This window comes from Sebastes umbrosus, chromosome 5 (genome assembly GCF_015220745.1).
Source record: "Sebastes umbrosus isolate fSebUmb1 chromosome 5, fSebUmb1.pri, whole genome shotgun sequence".
Taxonomy (NCBI): Eukaryota; Metazoa; Chordata; class Actinopteri; order Perciformes; family Sebastidae; genus Sebastes; species Sebastes umbrosus.
The window spans coordinates 27,235,814-27,256,045 of record NC_051273.1 but is presented as its reverse complement, the minus strand read 5'-3'; the positions used below and the strand labels follow the sequence as shown (position 1 = coordinate 27,256,045).

General features: G+C 40.7%; 1 protein-coding gene across 6 annotated transcripts in view; it reads right to left on the bottom strand.

Moving 5' to 3' along the window:
* Window positions 1-5,006: 5,006 nt before the first annotated feature.
* exoc2 (exocyst complex component 2) overlaps window positions 5,007-20,232 on the bottom strand; it is a 150,351-nt gene continuing 135,125 nt past the window's right edge. For all 6 annotated transcript variants that reach the window (XM_037769780.1, XM_037769781.1, XM_037769783.1 and 3 more), the window contains 17 exons: window positions 18,952-19,065; window positions 18,472-18,596; window positions 16,971-17,039; window positions 16,689-16,846; window positions 16,397-16,518; window positions 15,590-15,651; window positions 15,158-15,238; window positions 14,245-14,304; window positions 12,250-12,311; window positions 12,090-12,159; window positions 10,592-10,708; window positions 9,294-9,435; window positions 6,664-6,719; window positions 6,398-6,520; window positions 6,120-6,181; window positions 5,705-5,764; window positions 5,007-5,619 (listed from right to left, as the gene is read on the bottom strand). In XM_037769780.1, coding sequence (XP_037625708.1) covers window positions 5,526-5,619; window positions 5,705-5,764; window positions 6,120-6,181; window positions 6,398-6,520; window positions 6,664-6,719; window positions 9,294-9,435; window positions 10,592-10,708; window positions 12,090-12,159; window positions 12,250-12,311; window positions 14,245-14,304; window positions 15,158-15,238; window positions 15,590-15,651; window positions 16,397-16,518; window positions 16,689-16,846; window positions 16,971-17,039; window positions 18,472-18,596; window positions 18,952-19,065 — 1,577 coding nt within the window. In that variant the 3' untranslated portion in view covers window positions 5,007-5,525. The remainder of the gene's footprint in view (window positions 5,620-5,704; window positions 5,765-6,119; window positions 6,182-6,397; window positions 6,521-6,663; window positions 6,720-9,293; window positions 9,436-10,591; window positions 10,709-12,089; window positions 12,160-12,249; window positions 12,312-14,244; window positions 14,305-15,157; window positions 15,239-15,589; window positions 15,652-16,396; window positions 16,519-16,688; window positions 16,847-16,970; window positions 17,040-18,471; window positions 18,597-18,951; window positions 19,066-20,232) is intronic.

The window sequence follows — 20,232 nt, the reverse complement described above, 5'->3', positions numbered from 1 at the left end:
TCTGTTGAGAACTGTGTGAGCTCTTTGGGTAACGTCAGTACTATGCATGCTGTGTCTGAACAGGAAGTGTGGTTCAGATGCAGGATGAGGCTGGTTAATCAAACACTTCGTTATCACAAACAAATGTGATGACATCACGGGGGGAGGAGAGAGAAGAGGAAGAGGTTGGCCACGCTTTCCGCGCTTCGCTGGAGAGAAAGCCTTCCTGGCTTCTGCTCGCAGATTAGAGTCTGTTTCCACTTCTATGGAAAACAATCACAATAACATTTGTCACTGCCACGAAATGATTTACAAGAAGAGCAGGGGAGATTTCATCACTTGATAAGGTTGCCTGTGAAAAACAATTGAGATGTTTTTCTTTGAAAGCCACTAACTACTGTCTTTTCAGCAAGCAGAGAGCTTTAATAATGACCCCTAACAGAGCTGCAATTAATGATTAATGTGCTAAAAACGGTTTGAATTAACAGATTAATTGTTAAGTCAATAAAATGTAAGAAAATAGTAAAAAGAATCACAACTTCTCAGGGGCTAAGGTGACAAAAACTCAAAGATATTAGGCAGATATTACAGCAGACAAGTGATGGAATAGAAGGCGATTTTCTAACCGAAAGTTCACCAAAGTTGAACTACACTCGAATGCAAAGAGGCATAGAAGCGAACAGGAGGCGAACGTTAATTTTGCGCATGTATGACCGCGCCTTAAAGTGTGTAGGATCTGGCGTAGTTTTGCGGTGAGGTTGAGATCGCAACCAACTGAAGCATCTCCCGTGTGCCAAGCGTGTTGGAGAGCTACGGTGGCCGACGCAAAAACGCAAATGGCCCTCTCGAGAGCCAGTTGTTGTAAGAGTAGCGTTGGTAATTTGGAGAGGAGCTACTTCTTAGAGTATGTGTGTGTACGAGGGAAGTGAGTGGTGAAGCAAGAGAGAGAGCTGGCGACGGGAGCGGGAAACATGATCAACTCCAGCCCAAGCCGTCAGGCTACTGTAGAAACATGGCGTACTCTGTGAAGAGGACCCGCTCCGTATATAGACATAAACGGCTCATTCTAAAGTAACGAAAACACAACGATTTAATATTTTCAGGTGATTATAAAGAAAGCATAGTTATTAATATTTCACATTTCTGCCAATAGATCCCTCTAATTATTACACACTGGTCCTTTAAAGCAGAAAAGTATGTTGAATATTGCCAATAATGTCCTTTTAATACAAACAATTTAAGACATTTCTGACAATGAACATTATAATAAACAAATGGTGATGCTTTCAGATGTCTGAAAAAACATTGTCCTGATCTTTTGTGGAAAATTACATAATTAGAAAAAAAAAACCTCGACTCACTGAAGGAAACTACTACACATTTTTCGTCAGAACAATATCAAACACCTACAGCAGGTGGATCCTTGAACGTCACCTGTTACACTTTAACTGAAAACATGTTTTTGTACATTTCAAAAAGGTCGGAAAGTTTTAAGAAATGTGCAGAAAATCAGATATTATCTTCACCCATTCAGAATTAATCAATAATTGTTATATTTGAACAGGTAAGATTATCAAAATTAATACACTTTCACTGCCTGAAATATTTTACATATATTAATCATTTTGATGTCACAATACTGATAAGATATATCAATAATTATTGCCTTATAGCAAATTAGCAATTCTAAGCACTATACAAACATTTAATAACTGTTTATAACAAACTATAAAGTAGTTGTAATAATATTTAAGTGTTTATTAATGTATTTATCAACAACTATAACTCATCCTATGGGCAACCATAAGTGGAGGCTGATGTATGAACAGATAATGAATGAAATATAGTGAAATACAGCTGTAAACTTGCTGATCTTGTTCACTGCCGCTGTGTTTTTTTTTTAAGTTCATCTGCATGAATACAACTTACAAAAAACATTAAAGGTGAGTTTGATCTAAATTTCCTCTGTGTCAAATTCCTCCATTCCTTTTAATTACCCACTCGCGGTGAAGTCAGATCAAAGTCTAAAAGTGTTTTGCAGGTCTCGTCATCACGTCTCCTGAATGGAACGGCGTACTGGTGAATATAAAAATAAATGAAAAAACTCCCCCTCTCACCTCGGTTACTGTAAACAGAGAGCGGATAAGGGTTTAGGCTTTGAACTTATTTTGTGAATGAATCCGTGGGAGGGCAGAGAGCTAAGTTTAGAACTCAGAGAATCAAAACAACTCCTGCCTGCCCTGCATGGCTTTCCCCTAAACGTAGATGGGGAAACCAAGACAGAGAAAAGGTCTGAGGGACATGAAAGTAGACAATAACAGAGAGTTGTAACCAAAAGTTGACTGAATGATTGAGCTTGTGCATTCAAATGTGGAGATCGAATTGGTCAACTCCTACTCCAACACAACAGCAAGTCTACCTTGTTCTCAGATAACCTCCTTGTGTCTTTGTCAAACTTTCTCATGTGAGCTGTGGGCGTGACGCTGTCTGTCTCCTTTGCCCGAGTGACGAAGCCACACCACAACCGTACCGCTTGCTATGTAAGTCCCTACACCCACGACCATAATCACACTTTCTGTTGTCATCATCTTCCTCCGGGATCCAATAACAGCCTGTTCTGTTCGCTTTGCTGCCCTGAATAACGGCCTAGAACGTTCCCCACCCGGCACACGCCCTGCGCTTCCTCTCCTCCCCGAGACGTTGACATGCAAGACAGCATGAGTGAACTGGTGAGCTGGAGCTCCACAGATGAATGGCTTAACCCCGTTGGTTTAAACCGTGGTGCACACACACCAACTGATATGCAAATATGCACTAATGCAGAATGGTTCACTTTGGTGTGACGTATGGATTTGTATGTGTAAACACAAGAGAAGTGATCCTTTTGCAGGTGCATCACAGACACAATATCATTAACACCTATGTTTGTACAAAGAGGTACATACAGGGAGTATTAATATATGGAACATGCAGGTTATACTGTTTTTGCTCCTTGACCCCAGAGAGAGGCATTTTGCTGATCTGTATACTTGTATGTGGATGATTGACATCAAATTTGGACTGCATGGACAAGTATTTTTTTTAAGTAAATGTCACAATACAATCTAATCAAATATAAAAACACCACACATTATGCCTTTAAAGGGGAACACCACCCAAATTAAGAATTCCAGTATGTTATTTCCATGGCCGAGTAAAGTTCAATCAATGTGTAAACATGAGCTCCCCGCTCTCAAAGCCAGAAACCAGAGAAGCAAGTCTCAAACTTGTGATGTCATAGTATAAAGTGTGGCGCTGCTCCATAGACAATGAATGGGAGACTGATTTTGTGACCCCACAGAATGTTTGTTTTCTTTTTTTTTATAACCAAATGAGCTTTATTCTATTGTAGTGTTCTCAGTTGTGAAACAGAAAATGTTCCCACATACTGAGAACGTTCCCCTGGGTGCTCTCAGTGTTATCTAGAACATCTCTCTTAATTCATTGTCTATGGAACAGTTACACACTTTATTCCCAATGACATCACAAGTTTTCAGAGTTGTTCATGTTTACTAATATTTTTTGGATTGTCTTAGACCATAGGAATAACATGTATGAATTTTGAAAATGGGCGTAGTTCCCCTTTAAATTACTATGGAGTCGAATTTCTTTGACAAAAATGCTAATAGAGTGCTCCAGGCATGATGTGATTTTGAAAGCCAACCAGGAAGTTAGCATCACCCTGGGTTCCCTCGACAAAATCCAATAGGATTTTTCCATGAACACCACTTTTATGATTTTTGAAGTGTAAATGCAATCGCAATAAGTAAAAAAGCTAACGTTAGGCTATAAGTGAACTACATTGCGATTGCTTAGTTAGCAACCGCCTTTTTTAAGGCACATAGGCTTCAGAATTCACAAGTGGGGTATTTACCAACGCATTTTATATTGTAGAACAAAACATTAAAATCTCTTCAGCTTGTGTCAACCACAGACCTTATTTCAGGCATCTAACTAAAACTCATTCAAAACACCCATTAACTACAAGACAAGGGAAGCGTAGTGCTAAAATGCTAACTCATTTCCAGGTTTTAGGACTCATTCCTGTAGCACTCTATTCAAGGCAGCATTTGACGAAATTTAGGCTTGGATATGTACCGTGATACAAGATATACTTCAATAATAGAGTAAAAAAAAAGAACACAATGCAAAATTTTTGAATTTGTGTAGATAAACAAGGGACAACAGTGTACTGGAATAAGGAGGAGACTTAACTGAGAAATCAGTTAGTTAGCAGGATATTGACGACTAACTACTTAACGGATGTTAGCAGACTTTGGTGGAAATTTAGGCTATGGGCCAAGAACTAGTGATTTGTTTTTGGTGTGGGTAGCGCCACTATGTGGCCTGCTTTAAAGTGCTTTAGTTTTTGGATCATTAGTCTTGAATAGTGACAAGTAAAAGCAAGATTAGCAACTTCAAATGATTTCGTTCCCTAGAAACCACAGCAGTCCTCAGCCGATCGGCACGATCGTCTATCACTACTTGTACTGCTGAACAAAATGTACATTTTGATACAGATCTCGATCCACACGCTGAGGCATGTGTGGCCTTTGCAGAGGAAGTGTTTTCTAACTGTAAAAAGGATAAGAGCATCTCTCACATTACACCTTGAAAATTAAGAAAAAGATATGATATATTTAGCCTGCCATACATCCCTAGCTCAAGGGCTACTGTAAACTAAGTAGCCAAGAAACTTCAACCATTTCTGTACAGTGCAGCAAATCTCAGATAGTCACTAATCATTGCTGAAAACATGTCAAATCAAAAAAGGAACTGTCCAGCTCAACTTTTAAGTCAAAACTGACCTAAAGTCCTAAAAAGTGCTCAGAGTAATGAAAAGATTCAACACTTACAGCTCCATGACAGCCAGGCAAACTAGATCTGCTGATGAAGAACGTGTGAGATGGTCAGAAGCACCTGAACAAACAAGTAAGTGGTCCTTGAGTTGAAATTGTTGTGACAAAACAACCAAAAGAAAACATGACTTTAATAGTAATTTTTTAATTTTTTATTTTATTGGGCAGTAGAGATTAGTTTAGTTTAGTTTATTAGGATCCCTATTAGCTGACGCCATGACATCAGCTTGTCTTACTGGGGTCTGATCGCACAGTATAAAGCAACAACACCAACATTAAATCTTCATCAGGATAAATAGCAGACTCCGACCTGGTTACAGCCTACATCTTTAGAGCTTTCTTGACACAAAGCCAGTTAGCAGCTTGCACAGCGCCTGTTAGCAACATGAGTGTCCGTATGTGATTAGCATAACCAACATGACTGGGACTGTCCAACACAGTAACAATGAAATCAACTCATTTGGTGTCTTTGAGATTAGATGAACAGATATTCCTGTCCAATCTGGTGAAGTTGAAAGTGACACTGAAAAAAGAGATGACTAAACAAGTGAAGTGATAAGTGTAAAGAGAGGGTTAAAGTTCATTAGCTGGTTACACATAGATAAGAAACAAAGAGTGCAGTACAGTTGTCGATAGAGTGGATTGAGTTTATCTCTTAACAGGCTGGATGCACGAGGTCTGGAAGCAGGTGAGCTGGAGCTGCATGCTGCTTTTAAACTTGTTCAACAGCTCTTCCAATAACCTGGCGGAAGAAACATAAATCGTAAAATGAATTTCACCGAAAGAAAAAAATTAAAATTTTTATTAGTAACCAGTATGAGACTCACTTCTTATCGGCTCCGCTGTGTAGCTGAGGAAGGGCATCCAAAGCCAGTTTGAAGCTGGCACTAGAAACAAGACACACAGTTTATTTAAAAAAGCAAACATATACTGTACATATTAAAACTGGAAACCAGAAAATACAGTTCAGAATAAGTCTGAGCATGCTCAGTGACCTCCACACATGAGCACATACATGTACGCACACACATGCACAAGCGCACACCACAGTGCGTGCACACAACAGAACCAGATTACTTTCACTTCCTTTTCAGAACCCACCAAGTAACATAAATAGGGATTGTAGTGAGGGATGTGCGACTGCAAAGATTTATGTTTGTGACATTCGCTACCATAAATCACTGGGCATATACGTGAGTTCCCGTTCTGTGCCACTATGTGAATGTGTGTTGCTGCACTTACTTGCTTTCAGAGTTTAGGTATGCGGCTATGGCGTCTCTCAGAGCACAGAGTTCAAGTCGAGCCTGAAGATGATGTGGTGGGGAGAGGTGGGGGGAGGCAGAGCAGATGAAATCAAATGAACATCTTCAACTGTCAGCAGTTGGGAGCTTGAACTGAAATGTGGCATTATCATAAATGATAGGTAAATCCCCCAACAAGAATGAGGGTCGACTTATGAGTCAGGGTCTTACTATGAGTGATAAACTGCTATAATTGTGTGAGAGCGTGTCAGTGTGTACCTGCAGGGCTCCATTCTTGCTAAAGGAGGACACGCATTGCATAAGACGACACATCTCGTCCGCAACTGACTCCACAATTTTAGACAAAACCCGAGGAACCAGGTCCTTAGACACTGTGAAGACCTGAGACAGACAAAGATGGTGATGAGAGCAGAAGATAGATAGTGAGGTGACAAAAAGACCTGGTGAATGCAAATACAGGGACACGTCCAAAGAACAACAGAAGTGTTCATGGTGTGTATATGAAGTGTGTAGGTTGTGGGCACCTCAGCATGAACTGTGATGATGGCAACCAGAGCTTCCTTCAGGTAGTTCCTTACACCTGAGATAGAAGAAGGCACAACATGAACGGAAAAAAAATTGAATTTCAAAGTTTCACCGTGCAGAAACATCAAATTGTTGCCAGATAACGTGAAATAACAGAAAGTGCGCAGTGAAAGTGGTCACAGTGACCTTTGACCACCAAATTCTAATCAGATTATCTTTGAGTCCAAGTGGATGTTTGCGCCACATTTGAAGAAATTCCCTCCAGGTGTACCTGAGATATGGGACGGTCGTGAGGTCACAGTGACCTTGACCTTTGACCACCGAAATCCTATTTTCTAGGTTGCCCGCAGCATAATCCCAACCCATCACCCTAACAGCTAATAGCTAGACTTAAAGTCAGTTACTCCCACCTTAAATTCATTAGGAAAAGTTGGAAAGACTGTTCAGGTGTTTGGGGAATAACCTACAACATAATTTTGAAATATATAGTTTTTCTTTTAAGTGTGATCTGCATAGTTTAAGTGCCTGTGTGGGTGTGTGAACACAATAAATGGTGGTGGAATTGGCTGTAATGCAAGGGGCACCAGCTAAAACTTTGCCTAGGGCACCAAATTGGTCAGGGTCGGCTCTGATTGATGCCTACAGCACACACTGGATGCCCCCAATCTGGGCAGTGAATATAATATGAAACAGGATAAATGGCGTATCTAGCGCATCATTAGCTGCCCATGTGTTTGGCTCTTTAAGGATGATTCCTAACTGTGAGTTAACGGCACAACTTCTGTTCTTACGTTACATTTGGTGAATGGATTTTGACATTTTTCATTTATCTCTAAAAAAACTTCTAACGATTGCATTTACACTTCAAAACTCATAAAATTGGTGATCATTTGTGAAGATTATCTTGCTGAACAAAACGTGTAAATATCAAACATTTGTTTGCCACAGAGTTTAAGCTTTTTGCCATAATCCAAAACCCAATTAAAAAATCCCATTGGCTTTTTGTCAAGGGAACCTAGGGCGATGCTTACTTCCAGATTGGACTACCAAAATAAGTCATCCCTGCACCACTCTATTGGCACTAGTATAGAAAATTTGCAAAAGCGATATTCCCATAGCCATTTCAAAATCACTAGAAGAAATAGAAGCTCTTTTTAATCTGTAATTAGTAGCTGCTCACACTGAAGGTAACTAATGCAAAGTTATTATACTGTAGATCTTAAGAGGCACAGCTCTGCCCAAACCAGACTGTCATTGTGTTTTATTTAACTAGACAGCAATCTATAGTGTGTATACAACACTAAATAGGGAATGTGTAAGTGGCTGTTCAGTGAAATCTTCATAGTTTTAATGCTTGACAATTTATCAGACACCATCGTCATTTGGCTAGGGATGTGACTAAGCGAGAGGACTTTATTATTCATTGATCATTATTGCTTCATGATATGTCTGACTCTAAAAAGAGTAATAAGCTGCACGCACAGATAAAAAATAATGCAAATACATGGAGCTGGAAGTGTATTATTATTTTTAGTTTACACTGTTCTGTGAGGCGAAAGAGAGACAGGAGAGCGACCATAGTTAATGTATAAAATTTAACATTTAATAAACTCTGACACAACCAGAGAATGAAAGTACTGAAACTGGATTTTTAATGCCTTGCAGCACCCACACGCCAACACCAGTCCCACACAAAAGTGCAACAAGTGAAAGTATCATATCCTAGAACTGTGGTTTAGTGTCCAAAATGTTCCTCTTTCACATGCAGCCCAGACACACAAACTCACTCCAGCAGGAACCAACCAGAGCAAGGCCCCACTTTCGATCAATACTGCCTTTTAAAAAACTGTGTAATGAGCTGCTGCCCATCTGAAAATACACCCAGAGCTCTAACACACACACTCTGACATGCTGCCTCACATCCTGTGCTAAGGTAAACCACATATACGCATTTAAGTTTCACCTGGGTTTGGTGCATCTGGCGAGCAAAAAGTCAAACTAAACTCATGTGCACACAAGCCGCTGCACACCCACAGCTAAACACAAAGGCCATGAGACTTTTAGGGGGACCAATAGAGTGATCTCAGTGGTGTTTACAGTAAGCCATCAAAGGGCCGTACTTTACACATGACACATAAGAACCACAACAACACAGATTAAACCAGAAATGTCGAGTTCTCATCCCACAGGACCGTTAGGGGCTAATTTCTGATATTACCGGGGTCAGATAGTGAGGGTTAGTCTGCCTGGTGATTTCCCCTAGGGTTTCTGCCAGTTTATTGCAAGCCTGGCGGCCCGCTGGACCTCGCTTGTCACCTGCTGATTAAAGTGAAGGGGGTTAGCCCCGAAGTTAGCAACAACTTTGGCTCAGGCTCAGTTAAGGTAGGCTGATCTTTAAGGTGTACCAACTATTCTCATTTTAGTGACAAGCCGCTCCTCTGAGTAAAAAAAACACAAAAAAAAAACACTTGGGTGCCGGACCTCACAACTTTTCTGGCGGAAACCCTGTCGCCTGTTGTGTCAGACATACAGTACATTCCAGGTTTTATCATTGCGACACACAAGGAGAGCGTACAGACGGAGAACATTTCACTGAGCATGCTTCCAGTGAGGCTGTGCAGTACAGTACCTGTAGGTGTTTGGCAGTCTCTCCAGTCAAAGTATCCAGCGTAGATGCCGGGCTCCAGAGAACCTGCAATCGGGTCAGCTCGTCTCTCGATGTAGGCCTCAAAGAGTTTTCTATCCAGCTCTCGTACAGCATCCACACTCACCTGACCGGTCAAAGACACATAATGTTACTACGACAAAATGGAGAAATACATTCAATGCACAATAGATTTTTTATTGTCACTTTTAGAAGGTCTTTACACACCGGGGGCGTAACACGTCAATGCGAAATACTCGCCTGCGAATATTATACGTCTAGGGCTTTTATTGTGAAAGGTAAAAACAGAAGGAGTGGATCTGGTCTGCACTGCTTTTGTCAAGGTTGTAATAAAGCTTGCCGTCTTGGTGTCGGACTTTTACACTCCTTGTAAATACAGGCACAATTCAACCCGTTGCAAAGAGCATGATTGGTTGATGCCTTTATGCGTGGTGTGAAAGCTCAGCAATGTTGAACTTGTTTTTCACCGCGTAATATTCACATTCTGTGTGAAAGCATTCAAAAACAACAGTTTGAAAATATATATTGCCGTGTGAATTAATTACACGAAAAAAAAATGCCCCCCGGTGTGTAAAGGCCTTAAGTCCAAGCAGACAAAATAAATAAATTGAATGATAAATAAATTATAATATTCAGCTATGTACGTATGCAGTGGGAGATGCTTTAACTTTTAAGTGCAAATGCTGTTTGTAACATTTAACGGCTTCTGTGGTGCTTCAGTGGAAAAAAGCGGGGAATTTGATTTTTTCCTGTGTTCATGGTACAGCTGTGCCACACAGTGAGGCAGCTGTGTGGTAGATGAATGATGGGGGAATTCTTATTTTTCAAAAGCTTGAAAGTTAGTAACTATGATTAAAATCTAGACAAACGGTCACCCATATCTCCCGCTCTAAATACCAATAAGATGAGAATATGAAGTCTAAATCGATCTTTCAAAGAAAATGATGTTCACTGGTTTTTACTGGAAAACCAACTGAACACTTCTTTGCTTTGTGAATCAGCCATTAGTCATCCTGAGTGAGTGAGTGAGTGAGTGACTGTGTGTGTGTGTTTGAAGAAGAGAAAGGAGTGAAAAAGTGGAGCTGAGCTTCCAAGACAATGACCTTTACTTTGTTTTAAAGGAAATAGTCATATCTTGAGTGTCTCTCTGATCAGCTTTGTTGCTAATCACAACACAACACACTTCTCATCAGCAGTATGAGACATACAGAGCTGACTACTCCTTTGGTACGAAATGGTAAAAACTGGAGTGTTAAACTGACCCGTGTGATCTTCTCAGTGCCTGTGAGGTTGTGTTTCTCAAAGTAGTTGGCCAGATTCAGGAAGGTGCGTCTCTCCAGGTATTGGCAGTTACTGAGGATGATCAGTAGACGCTGCTCCTATACACACAAAAACACATATTTATACTTTCATACTTGTGAGGACTCTCATAGACATAATGCATTCCCTAACCTCTGACCTTAACCATCACAACTACATGCCTGACCCCAACCCTTACCCTCAAAAAAGATCTAACCTTAACCCTTAAACAAAGTCTTAACCCTCAAACAGCCCTTGGAAGAAGTGAGGACCGAACAAAAGTGTACTCATTTTTCTGAAATGTCCTCCGTTTTTAAATATGTTCTAACTTTTCAAAATGTCCCCACTTATCTAAAATGCCTTCACTTTCTAAAAATGTCCTCACTTTTCGAAGTGTCCTTACAGTGATAGTTCAGATTTTTAAGGGGGCTGCATGAGGTATTTTAAAGGGTTAGTTCGGATTCACCAAATTTGCACAATAACACAAAAACCAACTGATCAAGGCAGCGTTAGACCAACAACTTCTGTCTTATATAAAGTAAAATTACTGTTTTTGTCAATGTAGTCTGGTGGCTTTGAAGAGAGCATAGATAACGGTTTTGGTTCCCCCCGTTGGAAAGGTGAAATTGAAAATATGCTAAATACACTTTAAGTGATAATGATTTTTTTAGGTGGCTAAAATATGTTTTGTTGCTGCCCCCGTCCACAGCACTACATCGCTTTGCTCCCGTGCCCCGTGTGTTCCCATGACTCAAATTGGTACTCAAACAAATAAGTACAATAGCACAAACACACAATAATGCACACAAACAGAACACAAGCACACAAACACTGACACTGATCACGACAGAATGGTGTTGTCACTGAGCAGCAATTTGTTTTTTGTACTTGATTTAATCAAGACTGCAGACCTACAGACACAATACGAGACTCAAGTGGGCAGATGTAACCTGATATCTATCTAGTAATGGCAGCCAGGTACTGTCCTTGTATGTATGTGGTGGTTTCTAGGTTGCCAACTTGCCAAACAAACACTAGATTTCATATCATGAGTGGCACTATCTTAACTCTGGTCAGCTGCACTCAATCGAGTCTGGCTGCCTCACACCCTGCTACGCATATTTAGGCTGGGGAAACCCCGTCCGCACCTTGCTCCATTTCCCTTTACCAGAAGCACTATACGCCATGCTCTTCCTCCTCCTCCTCGTCCTCCCCTGCGCTTAACCCCCTTCACTAACATCTCAAGCAACTTACAGGAAATGAGGACGTATCTGCATCTTGTCCACAACCAGGAAACAGCCTGATAACATTTCGCGGTTTGAACGAGTGAGACACGCGTTTGTCCTGTTGTGTAAAGAAGAGCCCACGCTATGGTGACGCTGCCAGATGTGGGATTTCAGGTGTATTAACCCCAAACAGTTTAAAAGGAAATAATAATACAAAAAAAAGCATCAGACTTACAGATGTTGGAGTGAAGCCCTCGTGAACTCCAGTAAACCGAACAGGAGAGGACAGGTCCACTGAGACGTTGCTGTGCAAACACACAGGAGAGATTTGAACATGTTAACAGAGTCGAGCACTCTATCAATCAAAGATGTGAAAAAGTCATCCAAATACTTACTGAGATGTTTCAATGTCTCCATCAGTTTTAGTGCTCAGCTGCTCCAAGCAGTTTATGAAAACCTGCATTGAACACATGAACACACTTGTCAGGAACGGTGTGCAAAAACATATACCGTACTCATATCTTACATGATGAACTCGTTCAGCTCACGACAGAGTTGGATCTTAGATACACCAACACAAGGTGGGTGCTTCAGTGGACGGTGCATATAAATTAACATTCATGGCATCCTACCGCTGTTTTTATGTTAATTCTATGTCTATTTTCCTTTACTATAAAGCACTTATGCTGCTTTTCTGGTATGAAAGGTGCCGTACAAATAAAGTGTATTATTTAGGGCTGTCAAAGTTAACGCGTTTACACAAATTCGTTACAACGCCACTAATTTCTTTAACGCATTAACGCAAACTTGCGATTTTTAGGTTGTAGCGGGTTCGGTTTTAAAGCTACAGAGAAGATACTGGTATCATATGAAACTAGAAAACCTAAGAAATCTATTGTTACCAACTAGCTGTCAAACTAGTTTGTCATGAAGGAGGTTAAATAACGCTCAAAACTTACGCTATTTGGGGGCTTTTCCAAACAAATTAAATCAGCATATATAAATTTCAGGGCTGTCAAAGTTAACGCGATAATAACGCATTAATGTAAATTAATTTTAACGCCACTAATTTCTTGGACGTATTAACGCCACTTGCGATTTTTAGTAACCAACCATGTCATACTAGCTTGTCGCGAAGGAGGCAGATAACGCTCCAAACTGGCATGGGCATTTCCAAAGGGGTCCCTTGACCTCTGACCTTTAAGATATGTGAATGAAAATGGGTTCTATGGGTTCCCACCAGTCTCCTCTTTACAGAGATGCCCACTTTATGACTTTCCCCAAACTGCATGTGATTATCATAGTCAAGTCAGCACATTGACACACTGACAGCTGTTGTTGTCTGTTGGGCTGCAGTTTGCCATGTTATGATTTGAGCATTTTCTTTATGCTAAATTTCTGGACAATATTTGTCATTTACATAAAGAAAGCATATTTGCCCACTCCCATGTTGATAAGAGTATAAAGTACTTGACAAATCTCCCTTTAAGGTACATTTTGAACAGATAAAAACCATGTGCGATTAATCACGATTAAATATTTTAATCGATTGATAGCCCTATAAATTACATTACTATTTTGTTTGCGGACAATGTTTCAGACCAAAGACAAGTAAAAATGGGATAAATTTACATGAATAAACATGTTCTACAGTTAATCGTGATTAACTATGGACAATCATGCGATTAATCACTATTAAATACTTTAATTATATTATATTATAATATTTCAATTTAATATTCTAAAAATTTAATTTTTTCTTGCTGACAATCGGTGTCAGACTGAACGATATCGGTTTAGCTCTACGAAGAAAACGATGCAAGCAGAATCATCAGCTCGAGCTGCAGTCATGTTTTTATAAAGTAGCAAAACAGTCACATTTTGACTGTCTTGGTTTGTCAGAGCTCTAAATCGGACAGGAAATAAAGTTTATGCTCCGTATCCGTCATTCTAAAGTGCTCCTGCTTTCTTTGCAAGTTCTTATACTTGCGTTTTACCTAAAGTCTACCTAGACGTCAGTGGACCATGTCCTCACCTGAAGTTTTGAGCGCCCAAGCTAAATCTGCAGGCGGTGGACTTGGGTCGCCGTGTGATCTGGGACTACTGTTTTTTCATTGACCACCAAAGATTAAAGATTAAAGTTTGTTTCTCTCAGATGATCACACAGTGTAAATAATTTCCTTTCAACAGATAAACGGATGAAACAGAGGATTAAGGGATAAAATTGGGGGTCGACTGCATATTAAATGGGTTTGAAATGTCTTCAGAATTTCAGGTTTATTTATAAATACAGTGAGTTAAATACTGCATAACATGCTTTTTGTGCATCTGTCAAAACATCCATAATATAACCATATCTTTCACTGTGGCTGCAGGCTGACACATCTTACCTTCATGATGCCAACACTGAGCTCTGTGGCCTGGTCCTGGACCTGGTCTATCTGCAGCACCTGAAGAAAAGGCAATGAAACACATCAGAAAAGTCCTAATATACTTTTTAAGTTACTGAAAAATAAAAATTGTGTTACTATATGTTTTGTGTGAGCAATTACAAAACACTCTCAGGCTTCCTTTGCAATGAAAATGTTCTTAAAAAGGTGCTACTGATAACATTCAGCTACTGGAAGTCGCATTCTCCCTCCCTCGTTCCATTGCAATCACTTCGTAACAAGTGATTGCCAGGCACTTATCGTCAAACTCAGCCAGATTTTTTTTTTTCACACTATCTGGCAACTTGATCGCTGACAACACAGAGATACTACGTGATACCAACTTCGTTATATTATTGGCTCAAAAGCCTTGTTAGAAGTGGGAACTGAATGTCTGATATCTTCCACAGAGATAAACAAAACATTAATTTTGGACCAGTCAAAACTTTAATGATTAATTCCCAATCATAATATTTTTTTTAGGAAAAGCCATACTTTTATTGTGCATTTTTTCTAAAAGCTCGGTGGATGTATTTTTTTTTTTTTCTAAATATTCGTCTACATTAAAATGTTATCAATAAGACCTTTAACTAAAGCTGCAACTGCAGAGAATAAGGATATAAGGTACTTATAAGATAAATAAGACTGATTTGACTTTACTTTATTGTTTTGTTTATTTCAGTCACTCATCCTCTGCTTTGACCCAGCCTAAGAGGAGCAGTGTGCAGCACCCACAAGCGTGTTAGAAACAAATGTTTCTGACTGGCCAAACAGACAACCAATAAGTTAATTGAGGACGCCAAAGTTGATTATCATGAGACTACTTCTGCTACTCTAGTGTATTTGCATTGATGATTGCAGGTGATTATCTCACATTGATTTCTCCGGGTTTGATCTCCAGTGGCTCTCTCAGTGACTGCAGCATCTGGACCATGCACTGTTCAAACTGCGAAGGCTGCAAAAACAACATGATAGCACATAAATTACAAAACCTGGCTCCTGAAATTAGGCCACAATTCTTATCTGCATTCTCAGCAGGGATGCAAACAAAAAAAACAAAGACACTTTATCTTAATGGTCAGAAGGAATGCTCTGTTATATATAAAAAACATACAAATGTTAGTAAAATGTCTTTCTTGTTTTGAACGGAATAAGGACTTACTACGCTGCTAACTAGTAAGTGAAAAATGGTAATTCAAAGTGCAATACTGATACTCGGTGTGTATCTTAGATGTGACAGTTTGCTGGAGTGTATCATTTCTCATTATAATATGACACACTGCTTGATGCAATAGCACATCCTTACCAGGCTAGTGATTCCCTCATTGTCCACGACCCAGTCCTCCTTCTCAGCGAGCCTCTTGACATCTGAGTGTACAAAAAGCACAAATATGACTCGAAAGGGCAATAACTGGAAACCTCTGCAGTTTATTGAACTCACAGTCAAAAAAAGCCTTTCTATATCTGAGGTGAGATCACTTTATGAAAATATAAACCAAATTAAGAGTTTCTGAGGGAAAACCACAACATGATATAGGAATCAAACCCTTTCTGACGAGACCACAATTTGGGGGAAAGTTAAGTGAAAACCAGTCACTCTTCTCAAAATGACCATGACTAACCACAAGTGAAACCGAGCATGTCTGGTTCTAGTCTCATAACACTTTCTCCATTACTACCCTGGAAGTTGTTTGAGGTAAAAGGTGACAGTTGAGGACAATAACCGCCAAATACTCAATGGAGGAATGTAGCAATAAGTAGGCAATTAAGAATTTTGATGTTGTTGTTTTTCATTTTTTTTGGAATAATGAAAAAAACGTGTGAAAAATCTATACAAAAATTTTATTTACCAAAATCCAGGTGAAAATAGGATTATAAAAAAATATATATTTCTGTGTGTATTATCGTGTGGTGCAGTTGTGTTGTATAGTGTGTAGTATTTTTCACCAACTAAGATGACTTCGGTGCATAATCAGCAGCTTATTTGCATTTTGTGCATTACATAACAGGACCACAGGATTCCCGAAAAAATGTCAGCTCCTACTTTCAACCAAGCCTTACTTATAAACCCTTTTCATTTATTACTGTTCCTGCTCACAGAGTCCTCCCTCACCTTCTGTAGTGTGCAGCAGAGACACCATGAGGCAGTGAACTCTCAGCTCCAGCAGCAGATCCTGGATCACCTGCAGCAAGTCATTTGGGATCTCCAGAGCAGACAGAGCCTCATGACAAGCCCTGGACGAGAGACACGAGAGGCAGCACAGACAGAGAGAGAGAGAGAGAGAGAGAGAGAGAGAGAGAGAGAGAGAGAGAGAGAGCGATGTCATTAAATGGAACTGTATGGCAGGCATGAAGTTAAAAATTCCTGCATGTCAGGACATAATCAATGAGACACATATTCAAACCTGACGATGTGTATGATTTGTGTAAGCCAGGCTCCAGTGAGCTCCGTCTTGTTCTCCCAGCCTCCATAAAACTTCAGCTCCCCCTGCGGCAGGGTTGTGGGGAGAAGAGCCCCACGAACGAGCTTCACCAGCCGGTTGGTCATCTCCTCGATCATTTTCTGTCAAACACACAGTGAAGCAAACAAACAACAAGGTTTAGGAGGCATTTTTTTTTCTTTAAACAACTGTGGTGAGTGAGAATCTCAAAATAATTTTGGTGTAAACGGTCACAATGAATCATACTTTAAAGTCATTCTGTCTCTGTCTGGCATTCTTCTTGGATTTTTCCACCTGCCCAGATTTCTCTCCAGTCTGCAAGAAGAAAAAAACAAGAAACACTAATGTTTATCAGCAAATTGAAACAAGTCATTCATGTGACATAACTTTTTAAAGACAGCCGTAGCCGTAGTTGACAGTGTAGAGGCAGACAGGACACATCACGGGAGAAAGAGGGTTATGATAGGCGACAAAAGGTCTCCTACCTGAATTAAAGCTTGGAATTTGGACTAATGTGATATGCGTCTCAACCACCAATAGGCCACCAGGATGCCCCAAGACCCTAGACTTGACCACCAGGCCAATTACTTAAAGTGGGGTTCATAATTTTACCATTTACGGTATCTCTAAATAAATGGCTCTAAATATGGCTTTCGGATTTTTTTTAAACGCACATTATGTAATTTCCAGCCGCTAGGGGCCTCTCAATCAAATCAATAACACAAGACGGAGTTTGGTGACGTCATGAAGTAGTGTGGGATCATGGGAGTTGTAACCACCATTGCCGTCATTGCAGTCAGCTTCTTCCAATTAGGATTCCCTGAGTGTTTAGGAGGTTTTTACCAGGTGCCAAATTATCCACAGAGGTCTCCTCCTCTCCAAAGCAAACGGACCAGGTGATTAAAATCAGTAAAGACTAAATAAAGTATTTTCACGTTAAAAATCTGAGTTTCTCCAAAGCTGTTCAACGGACAAAGAATGTCCCGGGGTGCCATGCCATTGTTCTGATGGCCCATTATTCCGAAACCCCAATAGTCCGAAAAATGTCCCATTGAACCAAAAGCCATTTTGTTCAGGAGGTTTTTTCCCAGAGCCGAATTCTCCTCAGAGGTCTCCTCCTCTCCGAAACAAATGAACTAGGTGATTAAAACCGGTAAAAACACTGAATAAAGCAGTTTCACGTTAAAAATCTGTGTTTCTCCTACACCGTTTAGCAGACACAGCGTTTGCTCAGCTTAATTCTCTCATAACTTAAGATCCAGACGTCCAACGACTAAAATCCTTCACCCGGTTAAGATATATAGTTAAAAAGATCTAAAAAGTCGTAAAAATAAACCTGGATGAAAAACTTCTGGCGGACAACCACAACACTGACGCATGCGCAAAGGTGATATGACGCCATTCACAGACGACCAAATGAAACTTGAATGAATGACATTTGTTTTCACCATAATGTTAAAAGGGCCAATCCAATCAAAAAACTATTTTCTTTTATAGGCAATATTTCTGTTGACAATGTGTTCTGTGGATTATCCAGAGTAATATGGACACTTCTGGAAAGACGTGCTGCTGTGGATATTAAAAGATACTCGGAGCTTCCAATCAGCTCCATTGTTTTGGGGTGGAGGGAGAAATCTCAGAGAAGGATTTAAAACTATCTGAATGGCTCGATACCACGAGAGGTAAGCGGGACAAATGGTCGTGATTAGGATGAAACCATCGGTTGTGTGTTGTATACAGTATTTACCTCACTGAAAAGACTCCCATTAACATAAGAGATCCAAAGTTTCCAGAAGTTGGGCAACTGACCGATCACCACATCGGACAGCTTCTCCACGAACTGCACCTGCTGCGGCGTTTCAAAGCGCCAGGCTGGGACAAAGACACACACATATACTGTATTACACAAACCTACCAACACACAATACTTATCTCTGATGCACTGGCTGACTTGAAAAAGTGAAAGTGCTTTGGTAATTCAAAGAATCAAGTCATCTTTAACTTCCAGGCACACCAGTTGTTTGTACTTTTACTGTACTGGCTCATGTAAGGGGACACACACTGCAGTTCCCTTACGCATGACTCTTATATATTGTGATTCCCCGAAGCACTGAACAGGGCCAAAAAAACAAACAAACAAATGCACACTCAGAGTGTGCCTCAGACAGGGAAGCCCCTCTCAAGCACCGAGTGTGTGGGTGAGTTGTAATGTGATTGTGGTACTCACTGCTGGGTCGTGGCGTTCGGAGGCTGCCCCCTCTCTTTAGAGACGCGGTATGGCTGAGCCTGCCGAGGGCCGACGGACGGGTATCTCCCTCCGGGTCCAGAGCTCCGACACCCACTGACAGACATAACGAAAGGAGGAGAGGAGGGGGCAAGAGATGAGAAATGAACTCGGAGGGAAAAGAAACACATACTCCAGATATCAAATAATCAAATAAGCCATTTTCATAATTCCACATTCCTCAATAAGCTCAGCAGGCTTTCACACCAAACAATCCTCCCTCGCCCCTCTCGGCCTTTCTTTATTTGTGTTCTGATCCATCTCTGCCGTGGCCCACAGCTGAGAGAATGTACCCTTCCAGGGTGAGGAAACAGAGCTGTGGGCTTTGAGAGCGCTGGGGTGAAGTGGGTTTACATCGGCCACACTGGGCTCAGTTACGTCTGATCCTTATTTAGGCAAGCAACAGAGCTCCACTAGATGGCAACAGGGAGCTTTGCAGCGGTAACGAATGAGAAAGTCCCTCTGCAACCACACACACTTATATCTCGGCTAGTGAGATAACTTTAGTGTAATGAATCTATGAGATAACTGTAGGATAACAGAAGGAGAGTTGACAAACAGGAATGAAAGTGAAACACTGCAGTGCTGAGTGGGGATCAGACTTACTACAATGAAAATGAAACTTTCAAAGACCAAGTTCGTGCAACGCTGCAATACGCCTACATATAGTTTGTCTAAACGAAGGGAGATGGATGGCCACATTTCCAAAACATGTGTCTGACACACACAGAGAAAAGTGTTCTGGTGAGTCACAGGCTGAACGCGACGTGTAAGCAAGTATTGAGAAATCCCCGAGCGAAGGAGCAAATGTGGTTGGGCCGGCCGTGCACACATCACAGCCATCCAGTCTAGAAAATGTAAGGAAATTCACGATTGAGTCAGATTATCTGTAAACACACAAAGCTTTCTCACACACACACACCACGTTGACACATAGCCCATATGGAGCTGTGCAGAATCCGTACTCTGTGATGTTTTCCTCTCTTTTTACAGGGATGAGAGCTGCTGTTGATCCAGGTGTCGGCCGAACCCCCGGCGTCCTCAGAATGCAATGTGTGTGTGAGAGACAGTTTAGGTGTGAGTGTGCATGTGTGCATGGGGCTGCTTTAAGCGCTCAAACTATTGAATTCATTATGTTGTTTCTTGCTAAAAGTCTGAAGGTTAAAATATAGGAACCGCTGTGTGTATGTGTGTTGAAGACGCTGACACAATGTGCTTCTGCTC